The sequence below is a fragment of the Humulus lupulus genome, chromosome 8 (assembly GCF_963169125.1).
Source record: "Humulus lupulus chromosome 8, drHumLupu1.1, whole genome shotgun sequence".
NCBI lineage: Eukaryota > Viridiplantae > Streptophyta > Magnoliopsida > Rosales > Cannabaceae > Humulus > Humulus lupulus.
Window position 1 is genome coordinate 65,231,788 of NC_084800.1, and position 17,602 is coordinate 65,249,389.

Consider the following 17,602-nt stretch of genomic DNA (forward strand, 5'->3'; position numbering starts at 1 on the left):
GAAAGGTTGAGTATATATTAGGTTAGGCATCTAATGTCTCCCTTAGGGAGATGTCCTATGTGGCACGTCTTCCCAAGGGAGACGTTAGATGCTCTTACATGTCTGATTATTTTATAAATAAATAATTTTATATTCATATTTTTAAATTAACGTCTCTCACCACTTTTAATGACTTACACTATTAGACTTTAAATATCCCTGAATACTTTTAACGACTTACACATTATAAAGAGTCATTAAAAGTGAAAATTGTTGTAGTGATTGGATCGGTTTTTAATTGGATTTTGACAATGTCATCTGATCCAATCCAATTAAAATCAAATTATTTAAATCCAATCAAATCCAATTATAATTAGATATCTAATATTTTGTAATTGGATTAAATTAGATTGGTTTGATGTAATCATATTAGTTTGGATGTTGTACACCCTACATATTCCTGTCTACACTATGCATTGCATATTCCAATCCATCTAACTTCTACTTTTCTAATTTGCTTCATAAAAGACATATAACGACTCAATTTGTCTTTTTCTTCAATTAATATTTCCAAAACTTAAGTTGTCACCGAAACATTATTGAGTTACACTGATATTTATGGAGTAGCCAGCTCATCTTCTTTTAATTTACTTATTTTTGTTTCTACACAAAATGTTCAAATTTGTGCGTGAATTTGAAAACAACAATAGGATCGTAAATATTCGCTACCCTCTTCTTGTTATAACATGAGATAGATGTCCATTATGATGTAATCTCCGACGTATACGTTTGCAGTCGTGTTTGAAAAATGTATCAACACTTTTCGGACAAACAAACAATAAAACAGTACATATATTAGAAAAGAACAAAATAAAAAAAATACATAAATAAAAACATAAAAAATTATAGAGTGATTCAGATCATAAATACCCAAAACTCAGTATAATAAAAAGTCCCCGACAAAGTTTCTGAAATATTATTTACAATAATATATAGAAGTTTATTTTATTTTATGTTGTGATTTTGAAATAAAGTGTTGAGAGAGAGTTTCTTCTATTTTAAGATTTTTCTCTTTGTTGTTATGCATTTGGCACGAACAATGCATATCCAACCCGCTGCATCAATTTGGTTATGAGTGAAAAATAATATTTTCGATAACAAGTACAAAATATTTTGACTAAAAAAATTTTTTTTTTTTTTTTTGCCCGAGACTTGCGATTCAGTCCTTGCTGTTACACCGTGTTTGTCCAATATTAATGAGATTTGTATGAATGTCTTCCAACTTATTTTTTTCGATGAGATTGAGACATTCTTCTCGCAAATCCCGGTTAAACTAAATGGGGTGTTTTGACATAAAACAAGGATTATTGGTACAATTGACTCCCACACTAATCAAGTCTTTGGTCAGATTGTATAATGTCAAAGCTTATTGTATTGTAATCTACGTGCTTTGACAACCTGCCTGGAAGACTAGAATTATTGGTCAAAATATTTTTTTGCAGTCACTAACTTTGAACCCAGGACAAGTTTGGGCTAATTTTATTAAAAAAAATTAGCTTAGTTAATGGATTTACTTTTGCATATAATAATAGCATATCACTTGAGGTTCTCATTTAATAAAATATCCTGTATGACCTTGTTATTGTCCAGCTATAAATGTAGCTTTTTAGTTCTAGTTAGTTTAAGTTTTACAGCAATTCATATTTCAAACCCCATCTATTATTGTATTCTATCGACTGAAAATCTTTTATGCTAATTGTTTATTATATCTCGATCAATTTCATTAACTTTGTGATAATGTTAGACATTATTTTATTTTCATGGAGAGCTTTCAAATGGTATATCTTTTTTTTTTTAGAGTGAATTGAGAGCTTTCTACTGGCAGCTCAATATTTGTCAAAGCTCATCTTTCCTCTAGGGAGGTGCTTGTCAAAGTTGAATAATCACGCTGATGAAAAAAAGCAAGTCAAAAGGATTTGCTTATATTTGAAAAAGAAAAAAAAAATACTAATTCAAAGGTTCTTAAATTCTTTATACAAACAATTTGAAAGCTATATTATTATTATTATTATTATTATTATTATTATTATTATTATTATTATTATTATTATTATTATAACATGCACACACATAATATGCACTAAAACAACACACTAGTAAGAACACTCCCAATAGATGAGCTAAAATAACTCATTTTCTAAAATATAAAAAAAAATTGTAAAAATGAAGTTATAATGGGTGATTTTACATTTTATTTTACCTTAATAAATAATACTACTCGATATTTTAATGAATAAAAAAATAATATTTAAATGATGTAGAGAAGAAATAAAAGAGCTGGTGTATGATGCAATGTAAATGTTTGATATAAAATAAAATAGAGTTTTAGTGATGTACTTTGAATGATGGAATAGAGTATCCATTGTGAGTGTTCTAATGAGTCGGATTTTTAAAATATATATATATATATAGTGACTCATTTTAAATATATGTATCCATTGTGAATGTTCTATTACTCTAATGCACTCATAATGGGTGAGTTATAATAGATAAAGCTATAAAATTTAGCTCAAAATCATCCAAAAAAAAAAAAATACTTCATTGGATGAGCTTAATCACTCTTTATTTTAGCTCACCATATTTCCATCACCATACATCCTTCAAATATTTTTTATTATTATTTTAGTCATTTTTCATTTTTTTCTGTTTTTAAATTAATTGTTTTTTATTCTTTATCTTCTCTTTTTATTATTTTAATTAATAAAAATATTTAAAAATATAATATTCAAATAATGTAGAGGGAAAATATAAAAAAAGTGATGTATAGTGTAGTGTAAAAATTAGAGGATAAATAGAGTTAAACTTTAAAGGATAGAATAGAATATTGGTCAGGAGTGTATGATTTTGAGAAGGCAGAAAGCAAAGATGGGAGAGATGATACTTTCTACTATGAAGAAGATAGTATAATCAAGTGTTTGGATTGAATTCGATTACTAATGAAGTTCGTGGCTTTTATTCTTCTTTTAAGAACTAAATAATGATAGCATAAACTTGGATTAATACATCAATGAATCTGTTGCAAGGGATTTTGATTACAGAAGATGAGCAAACAGTACACAAGTTTCTCATCTATGTCTTCTTTAATCTTCTTTAATTGGCTAAAACGTAATGGGTAGTTCTCCGGTACACCCCCTAAAAAGGGTACACAGGTGCACCTTTTCTAATTTTTGGCTCAGGAAGTATTTTCGGGGTAAATTTTGTTTATGGCCGTGTTTATTGTAGTTGTTTAAAACATCTTACAAATTTTCGAGAAATTCCAAATAATTTATAATGTAAAAAACAAAATTCAAATAATTTGTAGCACGCATGACTATTTTTTTATACGTGTGAAAAGTAATTTGTTTAAATTTTATTTTCAGTAAATTATTCAGAATTTTCTGAAAATTTACAGAATGCTTTAAATAACTACAATATACTCAATAAAAAAAAATCCACCCAAAATATTTGCCAAAAACACCTAGAGTTGTACCAGTGTGTACTTTTTGGGATGCATTGGAGAATACTCCAAAAGTAATAACAGAACTCTGAAAATTTGCAAAATGCTCTAAATAACTACAATGTACTAGTGTGTACTTTTTGGGGTACATTGGAGAATACTCCAAAAGTAATAACAGAACTCTGAAAATTTGCAAAATATTCTAAATAACTACAATGTACTAGTGTGTACTTTTTGGGGTGCATTGGAGAATACTCCAAAAGTAATAACAGAACAGCCAGTTGTCAATCAATCAAATTCATTAAAAAAGTATGCACACCAAAGTTGTCGTGTACAAGAGAAATAGACGAGGAGAGGAGAGTGCTGCCTCAACTTTGAAGATTTGACTGAGAAAATTCAAGACCTGAATTTCTAATTTTGCACTATTTTTTTTGTTTTTGGATTTTTTTAAGAGAATTAAACATTTTCTCCAACCCCAGCTTCAATTTTCTTTGTCCCAGCAATCCTTTACGTTGTCGTGTGATTTCAGTGCAGAACTTTTGCCCAGTCTTCATAAAGGCCAATGGAAAATTTTACAGCCACCTTTATCTCAGTCCAGTCCAAATGTTTGACCATACGAATTAAAACCATTCTTCACAATAAAACCAGGGATCTTACCATGCAGCATTAAAAAGAAAAGTTCTTCCCCCCCCCCAAATGCATGAAGATCAATATTGGAAAATTGATTTTCATATTTACAATTTAAAGGATTATACATTTGGTTTAATATCTCTGGTTCGCATGTAGGTCAGAAATTGAGAAGGCAATTCTGCTAGTAGAGCTTGAACAACAGAAATTTCTCCACCTGCATAAGGAATGTTACAAACTGATGCCCAAAAACAACTTTTGACACTTCTATTTAGGCCTTTTTTTTAGATGAGAATAGTGCAACTTACTTTGTACATCTCGGAATGGAACGAACTGGACAATATCACGAGAAGCAACACGTCCCGATGAGCTTTCAAGTCTGCCTCCCTTGTCAGCATCTAAAATCTGTACAAAATAGACGATTAGTTAAGCAAAGCAAATCAGTTTCTAGTCAAGTATGCATTTTGCAGTAGAACCATTTAGCATATGTTTGTTTGTGTGCCAACATCTAGACAAGAACCAAGCGAATTGGAGTAGATACCTCCATCTCTTTAAAATCAGCTCCTCCGACTCCGACGATAAGGATTGAAAGTGGTAGATCAGATGCTTTTACAATGGCATCTCGGGTTTCTTGAAGATCCGTTACTACTCCATCCTATAAGAGTTCAATTTTCATAAAACATGAGGACTAAGAAAACAGAGCTCAGGAACAGTTTCTAGAATGGGTATTTTATGAAGTAAAAGTACAATCTAATTCTCCAATAAAATGGCATAATTTTATATTTTATATTCTGGATAGAATAACTGTCATAATGAGAAGGCTAAAATGGGTGAATTTATAATAGCTTAGAATTACCAATTGAGACAATCATTAGAATCTAATAAAAAGATAAGAAACTAAATGAAGAATGTTTCATGCCAAATACTAATTCTTACTGTGATTATTAACAGAACGTAGTATTTCCGTCCACCATTTGCAAGAGACTGGCTGGCAATTGATGCAGCATAACTAATCACAGGCCCAAATAGAGTTGGCCCTGCAAGAGAAACATTACGTAGGGCACCCGCATATGCTGTCATAATTCCTTGAATTCCTTCCACCTGAGATACAGATATGTATGCTGAGTAAGGGGATGCATAAAGCAAAAAATAGATTTAACATCTAGATGAAAGAGCAAATTTAGATCTTGAGTCAATCAACCTCATAGTAATGACTACTTCCATTCAAGTAGAAACAATGAGACACTGGACCATCAATTGGGCGGGCACCGAATCCCCATGCTGGAAAGCGCTTATCTGTATCATAAAACTGTACCACTTCGCCAACCTCAATGATTGCCTGAACAACAAGTAGACATCTTATTACAGGTACTTTAAAAAAAATAGCTTGTGAAAAGTATACAAAGAGGAACCCATTTCTCACTCTCTGGTATGCATTTGGACGTCCTGAAGGGTCTATATAATGCAAGGAATCAGGCAAGCGAGGATTTCCATTTGAAGCTGATAAATACGCAAAAAGATAAGTTGATAGGAATGTACTCAAGAACCTAAAAGCTACAATGGCTTGATATCTCATGTATAGAAGATGTTTCTATTGTGATAAATGAGGTCAAACATATGTTTAACATATATAATTCAGACCTGTGAAATCAATAGCGACCATAAAGTTCAATTCAAATCCCCCTGCTAAGTAATCCAGGAAGGTATGTTGAACACTCTCAGAAAACTTGTCAACAAATAACCGGCTCTTTAATACCTGCATTAAAAGTTAGTGAATTAGTAAACAAGATAAAGATCAGGGTATAAAGATATGGTTTATGTTGTAAAAACCTTGTTCTCATGATGATGTCCAACAGCAGTTGGTAAATATAAATTTTCGCCTTGCTTACTGAACTGAAGTTTTTCCAAGTCTGCTAATGATGTTTCAACTTTTCTGATAAAGCAGGAATAAGCATTTTTAGCATCCGGTCAAAGCAAATCAGGAAATTCAGAAACCATGAAGGACCAAGAAATAAAAAGTTACCCAATCAAGTCATGTTTTCCATTGCTATTGAAATTGAAACACTCTATTATGAGTTGCTGATCCTGATAATTAGGAAAAATAAAATGAAAGCTATCAATAAACAGAAAAGGAAGAATGTAAAGCTCTTCTTTTTAATGCTTTGGAATTTGATAATGCAAAAATAGATTGAAAAGCTATTGAATTAGTATTCTGCAACACTTGAAAAAGTTACTACAAATAAGTAGAATCTCCTATAGGATGTGTCAAAATTGAAAATTGGCAATAATGGTATGCTACAATGTCAAACAAAGAACTAAAGATGCTTCAAGATCCGTGGTCAAATAAAAAAGCAAAAGCACAAAGCACCATTTCAAAACTAATATGCAAAATAAAAGTCATGAACAAAGGCATTTGTTAAATAAGATCTTTGCATAGATTATTAATTGTTCAGTGCATTTCAAAAACAAAAGAAGCTACGCAAGAATAACTAACCAATTGAATCTCTTATTTCATATATTGAAGAAAAAATGGCTTGCTAGAAGCACAAGGAATATTTTATGTGAGAAAAAGTCAGATGTATGGCAATTAACATAAATTCTGTCACATAAACAAAAAAAGCACGCAGGGGATGGACATTCTCCAGTATGAAAGTATTCTTATGACATACATAGCAAAAAGACTGGCTGCTAGAAGAAGTGCAAGGAACAATTATGAGATTGATTATGATTGAAGTATGGCCTTGTAACTCTGTCATTAAAAAAATGAACTGACAGATATATTACATATAGAAAAATGTCCTTTAGACACTTCTGCAATCATGCTCATCAGCCATACTGAAACTGGGACAATCCCTGTTAAGTAAATACGAAGTGGAATATGCTCCAGTTGGAGTGGAAGTATCCAAAGTACATTCATTGCACACCAGATTAACACCTCTAAAAAGATAACTCACCTTGCTTCCAGCTTGTTGAATACTCAAATATATTGGCTTCCATTGTGGTTTAAGCTCATTTTTTAAAACTTCTGTTTTGCATATTGGAATTGTGACATCTCTGTCTACAACCTTCGAGATTACTAAAAAAGGGTCCTAAAATGCAAGAAAAATATAATTATTAATGCCTTTCAAATAGCTAACCAAAAAGGGACAAAAAAGAAAAGAGAGATAAATAAGAACTCAGTAGGCCCTACACTTCTTGAAAAGAGATCCTTGTATTCCAAATCTATACAACTTAGTATCATCTCCACTGTAGTCTTTGAGCTAACAGATTCCTCAGCACGAACAGTAATCTTTCCACAGTGACGAGGACGAGTTGCTCTGGTGGAATCCTCTCTGTGCATAAGATCTATGGTCAATGACCTGTCTTGTGTAATCATTATCTGCATGGATAGAATGGACGTTTATGATAAGAGTACCAGAAAAATGTAATTTTTTTTCTTTAAATTTTAGATAGCTTGAATATCAGGTGAAGTAAATACTAAATAATAAATTTCTGTTACTATAGAGAAAACACAAAGAGGACCATTTCTTCATTTTTTTTCTCTATTATATTATAATTATGTTTTTTTGTTCCTAGATCACAGTATATGTACATATGATTTTATCAGGCAGTCAAACAAGAAAGGACTAGTTTTGAAGTTGATATTTCTGACAGAGAACATATTTTTAACAAACACGGAGTTCCATCTCCTGAAAAATGTGAACTGATTCTCACAGATAACTTATTTCAACCTCTAAACATACAATTTTATCTGCATATAACAAATAAATGAGGTTTTCATGTTATTGATAAAGAGAAGTGTAGTTCTCTCATTATGCAAGAGCCTCTCTGACAGAGGACAGACACAACCAATCTTCCCATAAGCTATAGCTGTTAGGAGAGGCACAATTTTAATAATTTCTATCACCCAAACTAGGTCCAAGAGCACACACTCCAAGCAAGTTACCTTGCTTTTCTTGTACAATTCGATATACCCTATGAGCATTTTCAGGTGTAGAATATCGCGAAAGTTATCCTTATATTTATAATTTGCTCTATAGTATACGAGTTTTCTTAACCGAACTTCAAGGAGGTTCTCATTGTACAATGACTTGTATCACATATTTGAATGTCCCAAAGATATAAAGTTCCTCTCTCTTACTTACTCTCTCTCTCTCCATCTCTATTTATTGTTTGTTTTGATAGACCATTCTGAAGGTTCTTTTGCAGTTAAGGAAAAGAAAACATGAACTCGAACAAAACTATGTAATACCTGAGACAGTGCACAAGTTGCCTCTCCAAGAAATTGCTGCTCATCAAGTTTTAGCATCTGCATTTGTAAAGCAGGTGTTGAGAACAAAAGACATTTTCTGCTTGGATACAATAAGAGCGATTGGGAATTGTGAGCTCTCTGATCAACAAAAGAGATATCTATAGTCCTATGGTATCATGTAAATATATCTGGATAGGCTGTGCATGTTCAGAGGGTAGTTTTTTTGCATGTTCACATATCTGGATAGGCTGTGCATGTCTTCGGAATATTATATTGCAGTATGTAATACAACAACATTCCCTCAACATCATTTGTAAGTAAGAAAGAACATGTTTAGCAGGCTCAGAATCATAAGATCGTACCTTCACATCTACATTATGAAACTGAGTGTCAATGTCATATACTCGAAACCTGTAGATAAAAGATAACACGTTAGCTATGCATCATCTTAAAACCAATAAGATGCAAATTGTATTTTTTTTTTGGAGAAACAGACAAAGCTCCAAAACTTACACCAAATACTGCACAACCTCAAAATGATAAGTGATGGTATGTTTTATGATCCATGTAGGATCTACTGAATTTAAAATTACTTCAGTACGACCAATCTCTATAAGTGTTTCATCCCTCCCTTTAGTATAAATAACCACCATAGGATCACTCTGAAGTTCAAAAAGGTAAAACAAGGAATAAATGTTAAATACTAACATTATATAGTTGAAGCAAAAGATTCAGCCTCCAAAGATATGGCAAAGTTGATCCTGTGGCATTTTATTAATTATCAAAAGCAGTGATAGGAAATAGCTACTAAGTCAGAAACAATAAAAGATGAAACAGAATTATCAATAATGCAACAGGTCTCCAATAATAGTCTGTTCAAGACTGCTTAGTCCACTAACTATTTAATGGTAGGTACACTAAATGCTCCTCTAATGCCTGTTATAGCAAATTTTCTGCTTTCACAAAGAGTAAAGTAAGTTGTTATCACTAATATTAAACTTAAGCAGGAAATTCATATTAAAATTTTCCTGCCACAATATATGAGGCAAGATGCGAGTCTGCGACAAACCTACAGGTGTAATCAGTTCCTATGCTTGTTTATATCCCCATCACCATAATTCTAACTCCCTATCCGTATGGCTTAAGTGTTTCCTTAAAGAGAAAAGAAAAAAAGCAATTGAGATGCCATAGATCAAGTGAGAAATGTCACCGTCTTTGCTTTCCACAATGACCATCCACTGTTTGGACACTTCTATTCTCAAACTTTTTAACTCTAGGTCATTAATAAAGGTACAGATATCCATTTATAATTTTTTTGATAAATACTTGCTTCATAACTTGTAAAATTTCCAGTATACCTTCATGCCCTCAACTCTCTAAATCCCTAAAGATTATAGGAAATTATTATAATATTCTCCAATTTGCTTACACAAAGAATACATAGCTAAATATCAGATTGTAGGCTTTGGGCATAAGATCAGACCTTAAATATTGTACTTGTCTCCTTTATACAGCTAAAACTGCCAAGATGTAAATTATATGTCTAATTAAAGATGTGATAGTATCATAGCACCACTAGAATAGATTAATCAATGAATATGAGGAAAAAATAAATTTGTCAATCAGAGAAGAATCATATTATACCACAAGATCAAATTTAACAGCACAACAGAGTTGTAATTCGAGGACAACGCTATAAAAACTAAAACCAGACAATTCTCGCAATGATTCAGAAGCAGCATTGACATGAATAAACTAGATGAATATTATGATCGTGAACTGCATATAATTGTACCATTAAAATTTATTCTACAGAACAACAAACCTTGGAGAACACATCTCGATCGCGTAAGCTGGAAGCAGATAAAGATAACTGCACGTTGAGCAGAATTCAGAAGATATAGTTAATATTAAAGAAGAATTAAAAAAATGATAAAAAGCTTAACATTGTCGTTAATCAATCAGATGACGAAGAAGTTTTGCACAAACATTACATTAAATTAATTCAAAGAATACCAAAAAAAATCTAATTAGGATGAACAACGCGTTGAAGGCAATTCGTACTAAGTCTTCGTGCACTGGAATTGCTTCTAAAGTCACTTTGCGTAGCACAAAATTTCACACTTAAAGGAAAATAATTACGAAAAGTCACTAAAAAAATCAAAACGATGAATCCACAACATTCGAATAATAATGCCAGAGATCTCTGGAACAAGTTCGTAGCTTCATCCAATTACAATTCGAAAAGAGTTGAACTCGTTTTCGAATCTACAGTGAACCAACAACTAGGAAAAACTTAATAGGAATGTCAATACACGGAGAAAATACAGAATTAGAATCAATGGCAGAGTTTGAGAGATGAGAACCTCGATCTGAGAGAAGCAGCCCTGTAAGCCGCGATACAGAAGGAATCTTTCAACGGCGTCGTTTGGACCTGCGTTCGGATTGGCATGAGAAGCAGCGGTGCCGCCGACTGCCGACCGGCCACCGGCGTCGCCGGAGCAGCAATTGCCCATTTCTAGAGTTCTTCCCAAATTTTCTTTTTCTTTTTTTCCGTTTGAAAACACAAAATAATTAATAAAAATAAAATTAATAAATAAATAAAAACCTATGAGAGATTGAGCTGAGACTCCTCTTCTAGTCGCGCCTTTGCTTATTATCACTATTATTATTATTATTATTATTAAACATTCATAATTAATTACCTTTTACTCTATTTCTTCCTTTTATACTTGAAAAACCTCTCGCGTCTTCTTTCAAAGAATTCGTCTATTTGATAAGCAATAATAAAAATAATTTAAAATTAAACATTTTAGAAACAATAAATTATATAAACAAAAAAAACACACAGATACAACTATAAATGGCTGTCTTGTTCTAACAATAATTACATGGATTAAAATACTAATTTAGTATGATAAAATTACATATTTGTTAAGAATAAATTATGTATCAATTAATATTAATATATTTTCAAACTATAAATTCAAATAAATCTCCAATTCAACCATTATCCCGACTTTTAAGTCTACTTACTACTTGTCTCAGCATGACATTTATCGTATTTTTAATGTTTTTAATTATTAAGATATTTGACTTTATTGTCATTGGTTTCCACTAGATACTTGTTACCAATTTGTCTTTAAAAATTTAATAATTGTATCTACAAATTACTATTTTTTTTACATATAATGCAACACATACGGATTTTTTACACAAAGAACACAATGATATAATCCAAAATATTTATCCAAACCATATTTAGATGACAACAAATGCGGAGTAAGTATTTTTAAAAAAAAAAATAATAATTATGAAATTATTAATATTGACAACTATGTACCAAATCATACAAAAAAAAATCTATTCTAATCCTAAGATAAATTGATCATACATGCACAACTAAGAAGCATTTTCATTATCTTTATAATGTGAATTGGACCCACATTTTTAATAGTGCTGAAAATATGTAATTAAATAACAGTGCTAAAAATAAATAGATATAACGTCGAATCATATCATGACCCGAGACAAAGAGTATGTTTTATTATTATTATTAATTGCTTGAAAAATAAGTTGTAAAAACTTTAAGTAAATAAGATGAAAATCATTGAGTGAAAAAATAAAATAAAGTAAAGTAAATTTTAATTAACTTTAGTATTATATTATATATATATAAAAAGTAAAATAGAAAAGAGCGCGTATAATAAAAATAATAAAGCGCGTTTTTTTTAATGGTTGTGTTTGATGACAGTTGATACCACTTCTTGGCTTAATTGTACTAATTCCTTTCCTTTTTCTCTTTTTGGAAAAAAGTATCTTTCTATTTCTATTTCTACTATTAAGGAGAACAATGTTTTGTTTTCTTTTGTTTGTATCAATATCATTCACTAGTTTAAAACCAAAGATTTTTTTTTTCATATCTACATGGCCCTTTTCCTTATTTAAGTGTTTCTCGCTTTTTCAACACTTTCATATATATCCTATGAATTTTATTTCGCAGAGGAAATTATTCTAGGAGAAGTTCGAATTTATTCCTTTCGGATATTGATTGGTCTTGGTTTGATATAATTTACGCATTACTAGTTCCCGGAAGAGTTAATATCTCCATTAGCTAAACTCTTTCTTACCCTGCCTTTTGACTCGTATTTTGTTGGTACACAATCAACAGAGGCCTCCCAGACATATGTTGCAACGTCTTCAATAGCATGTTTTTATTTCATCTTTCCTTTAATAAGTCATCAAATTTAGTGCTTTTTGATCCCCAGTTGTTATGGAGAACAAATGACGAAATTCAATTAATTCATCTATTTGAGTGGTTCTCTCTTCTCCTTGTTGCTGTTCCTAACTCCTCCACGGGTAGTTTCCAATGTTTAGCACTTTTCATATTTCGTGGGTGCAACATCAATAAATTCGCTCATAATCAAGTTACAACCTAAAATTTATGGCCATATTATGTTAATTGTTCATATTTCGTTCATTCCATCGGTATGCTTTAAAAAAAACCCACATATAGTGAAATAATAAATTATTATTTTTTTAGATAAGGTGTTGATGAAGGAAGGGTCCTCCTCCACTCTTGAATGCTGACCAACATGAAGAGTAGTTGTAGTAAAATGTGATTCCACTTCTGTACGTGTCTTTTCTTGTTTGACTAAAAAGAAAACCATATTACCATTTCGGGTTAAGTTGAACAAAAAAATTTGGAATTCAAATTACAATTTTTTATTTTTGTACTTAAAATTTGATAAACCATTATTTATGTATGAAAGTGTGGATTTAAATATATATATATATATATGTGAGAATTAATTTGAGTAAATATCATATTTGTTAAATTTTGAGTGGTAAAACAAAGATATATAGGGATGAGTCCTCTTTAATCAGTTATGTAAACTACTTGTGCACTTTCAAATTCTACCTAATAATAAACTTTCATAAAAAGTTTGAATTATTACGTTAAAGACATTTTTGTTTTGTTTATGCGGTTTATTCGAAGGCCCTAATTCAAATTTATAGATTAGAATTTAGATCGGGAACTACAAAGTTTTCAATCCTAAACCCAAAAGATACTGTTATTATTTAGAGTTGAGCCAAATTTTGTTGTGAATATATGATTTAGTATAGTTTTTAGAAATAGAATATAATAGAATAAAATGGTGTGGTGTGGTGGGTCAATGGTCAAGGATTTGTCTAACTGATGGCAATTTCTGGGAAGGTCACGAGTAACGCTTTCCAAGGATTACTGTGATTGACTATTGACTATTCACTACTTGCCATGAGGAATGAGGTGAGGGGTTATTTAAAAAAAGGAGGACTTAAATGCTAATTTTTTTATTAAATTTAGAGGTTTTTTTTTTTTTTAAATCATAAAATATATATAAAAAAATTATAAAATTATAAATTGAGGTGAAAAGCCCCAAAATTATTTGCTAGATTTGTCCCAAGTTTAAAGATGGGAAAACTTAATACAATATCCCATTAAAATTTGAATTAGCCATATTTACTCATATCACTAATTTTTTTTTTTTCATTCATATCACTAACCTAAGTAATTTTCTACTCTTTTTTAATATAATTACAAAATTATAATTCTTGCTTTCATCGTAATTCGTCGTATCTTTATATATCATTAATATGTGTTTAATTTCTCTTAAATTTAATTATAACTTATATGGAATTTACTCATTTGATATTTGTGTTTTTGCAAAGTATCGTTTTTGTACCTTCTGTTTTCAATAATGTTCATATGGTACTTTATATTTTAAAATCATACATATTTGGTACCCTAGACTTAGATTTGATAGATAAAATTTTGTCAATATGATCAAACTGTCATGAGTTATATGTGATTAAGTAATTAAATATAAATTTGAAATTTATATAATTGATAGCATTTTGATTAAATTTGTAAAATTTTATTAATTAAATTTGAGTTTAAGGTATTAAATATGTACGATTTTAAAATACAGAATACTAAATAAGCATTATTGTAAACACATGATATCAAAATGATACTTTGTAAAAACACAGGATACCATATATTTATCTACCCTAACTTTTATACCCCTCTATTATTATTTAAAAATTAAATAAGCAATGATATATTAATAATTTAATCTTCTCGTTAGTTTGAAAAAGTTTTCCACTACCCAATTTTTTTCACTGATTTTTCGTTTCCACTCTCTTTTCTCTTATACCAACATCCATTTTTTTCATTCTCTTTTTCTGAAATACCAAACATAGGGTAAATTACTATATCAATTATGGTTATTGAAATTGGTAAATCTTGTTAATCAATATATGATAAGAATAAATTATAGATTGAATTTGTATTGTGCAAATATAGAACAGGTTCATATAATAATAAATTTAAATTACATGATTTCTAAATCAATTTGAATATACAGGTATCCTTAGCAAATCAACATTAGAATCATTTCACTTCATCTCATCAACTTATTTCTAAATAATACAATTATTCAAGAACACTCGTGATCTTTCAAAGATTAAGCATGCCTACTCTTCTATTTGCATAATAAGTCTCCCCTTCCTTTTCCTTTTGGGTCGTTGTTAAAGCTTTAAGTTTTATTATTAAAAAAGAATAATTCATTCATTTATTTACAAAAACCATATATAAATAATTATTTACACATATATATAATCTATACCTTAAAACAAGGTTTTTTTCTTTTTCTTCAAATCTATGCATTACTTTTAGAATCTAGTATTTTTTTATGACGTGTCAAGATATTTTTGTAAATAAAATTTTGTAGGTAATTATTTTTTATTATAAGTACATAATTGTAAAGATCTTTATTAAAAAGTATGCCAATTTACCTGCAAGAAGTCAATACAGATAAAGATGAATTAAGAACAAAAATATTAGTATGTTTATGTTTTTGAATTTGATAAAATATTAATCTTATATTTCTCGTTATACCAATATTTTGTGAGTACATGTTACACCATGATTTTTAAAGAAAATTGTTTTATAAGCCAAATTAAAAAAATTATGAATTTACTGTGCTTCAACCAACTAGTGTATAAATATACATGCTTTTTTCCACCGTACACATATCCTATTAATATATAATTTTTAACTAACATATTATTATTTTTTTGTCAAATTAACCTTTTTTTTAAATATTATATATCAAATCACTTTAATATTTTTAATCAAATCAATACAATTTTGATCTTATATTTTAAACTATTTTAATTATATTAATTCCTATAATACAAATATTACAATTTTCATATTATATATTTAAAAAAAAATCTCAATACTTTAAGTCATTAGTTCATAGAAACTTTTGGCATTTGGTATGATAATAATAATAATAATTACAAATAAATTTATTTTACTTATAAATATTTAAAATATAATCATTAATATTAAATAAATATTTATGCTTACTTAAAATATTATATATTTAATCAATATAATCTATTTCTTTATTAGTTGTTACAATTTAAAAAAAAATATATATATATATATATGTTACTTGTTTAATGCAATTTAACATTTTTGTATCACTAATTATAAAAAAAAAATTAGTTACAAACTTAGTTTTACATATTTTTGTTACAAATATGTTAACTAAATTTACAACTTACTTTTTGAAAATATTAGTCACAAATATAATTTTTTTAGTTATAAATTTAGTTATGTAAACCATTGTTACAAAAATAAAAAAATTTAGCAAGGAATTATTCTATAAATGTTGTCTACAAAAATGTAAAACTTGTTTACAAATGTGTAAAACTTAGTTATATATATGTAAATGTTGTTTACAAAAATATTTTTATGTAACTGGTTTACGCATCTGTAAAAGTATGTTACAGGTTTGTAAGATGTAAATTCATAGTTGTCGTTGTCTGTAAAAGCTTGTTACATGTAAGTTCTTATTTAGCATTTCTCTATCATGTTGTTTAGGGTTGCTCAAGATCCAAACCAATCCTATTACCCCGAATCAATCCAATAATAAAAAATTGGATATTCAATTACAATTGGATTTGATTGGATTTGTAAACTTAGTCTTTCTTTATCATGATGTTTAATGGACTTAATGTTGTAAACTTAATATTTAAAGGACTATAATGTGACAATTGTAAAGACTTAAATTGGTATTATTACTCCATAGTGTCTAGTTTTTTGTATGTTTGTTGTTTTGCTTATTAATTTGTTTAATATCAACATTTAGGTTCAAAGATAAAAAAATAAAAATAAAAATAAATCGATCCAATCCAATTACAATTAGATTTGTAGGCCAAAACGGATTTGATTGGATTGGATGATGGTTTCCAACATCCAACATTTAATTGGATTGGATTGGTTAGTGGTAAAAATGTTGGGTTGGATTGGATGAGCATCCCTAATGTTGTTTGTAAAAAATTGTTACAAATTTATTACTATATTTTAAAATAATTTTATGATTATGACCTTTCAACAATATGATTTTTTCAAGTGTAAACTTTGATTACAATTTTGCAAGTTTACAAATAAGTAATTCAAAACTGAATTGAAGATGTTAATATATATATATATTTATATATATTGTCCATGATAATATTTGTAATGGTTTTATATAAATTTGGAGTGTGATATTTAACATGTAATGGGATGGTAATGTGGATAACTGGATAAATATTGGTAATAGTAGATTGTGGGTTATATAATAGGCATATGTTACCATAATATTGTAATTAGTTTAAAATACCATATTTTTAGAATTTTTTTTCCAAATTTACCGTATATGTGTTAATTGCGCCCTAAAGAAAATGCTAAGTGTGAAAAGAAAATTGTTGGTAGATGTAATTTTATATCTTTAATATATTTTTTTCTTAGCATGCTTCAGAAGTTAAGAATTCCTTTGTTTCGTAAGTGAAATTACTTTCTCTCAGCTTAATACATGCATCAATTAATTTTAATTTCTAATATAGTTCACAATATCTTTTGGTGAATTTGATGAAGAAAAAGAGTTATAATCACTTGATAAAAAAATAAATTATCACACAAATTTATAAAATAAAAAAATGATATGTATGCCTATATTATTTTTTAATAATTATGATTTAATTATTTAAATTATCATAAAATATCTTTAAAATATCATATTTTAATTAATTTATATTAAATTTTATTTAAGTTATAAAATCTATGGTTTTATTATTTTTAAATAATTATCATTGTAAAATATCTTAAAATATCTTATTTTAATTTGTTTAATTATTTATTTATTTAT

General features: G+C 28.9%; 1 protein-coding gene across 2 annotated transcripts; it reads right to left on the reverse strand.

Moving 5' to 3' along the window:
- Positions 1 to 3,758: 3,758 nt before the first annotated feature.
- On the reverse strand, positions 3,759 to 11,017 carry LOC133797576 (protein BONZAI 2-like). Of its 2 annotated transcripts, XM_062235521.1 has the most exons (16): positions 10,721 to 11,017; positions 10,180 to 10,227; positions 8,868 to 9,016; positions 8,717 to 8,765; positions 8,355 to 8,411; positions 7,293 to 7,481; positions 7,057 to 7,191; positions 6,126 to 6,187; positions 5,933 to 6,035; positions 5,744 to 5,858; positions 5,526 to 5,602; positions 5,304 to 5,441; positions 5,039 to 5,203; positions 4,644 to 4,757; positions 4,411 to 4,507; positions 3,759 to 4,319 (listed from the first exon to the last, which is right to left on the reverse strand). In XM_062235521.1, the coding sequence occupies exons 1-16, from the start codon at positions 10,868 to 10,870 to the stop codon at positions 4,225 to 4,227; spliced, it is 1,743 nt and encodes a 580-aa protein (XP_062091505.1). In that variant the 5' UTR covers positions 10,871 to 11,017; the 3' UTR covers positions 3,759 to 4,224. The 2 variants fall into 2 exon arrangements, with proteins under 2 accessions (XP_062091505.1, XP_062091506.1); XM_062235522.1 differs by lacking the exons at positions 8,868 to 9,016; positions 10,180 to 10,227; positions 10,721 to 11,017 and adding an exon at positions 9,063 to 9,091.
- Positions 11,018 to 17,602: the final 6,585 nt, after the last annotated feature.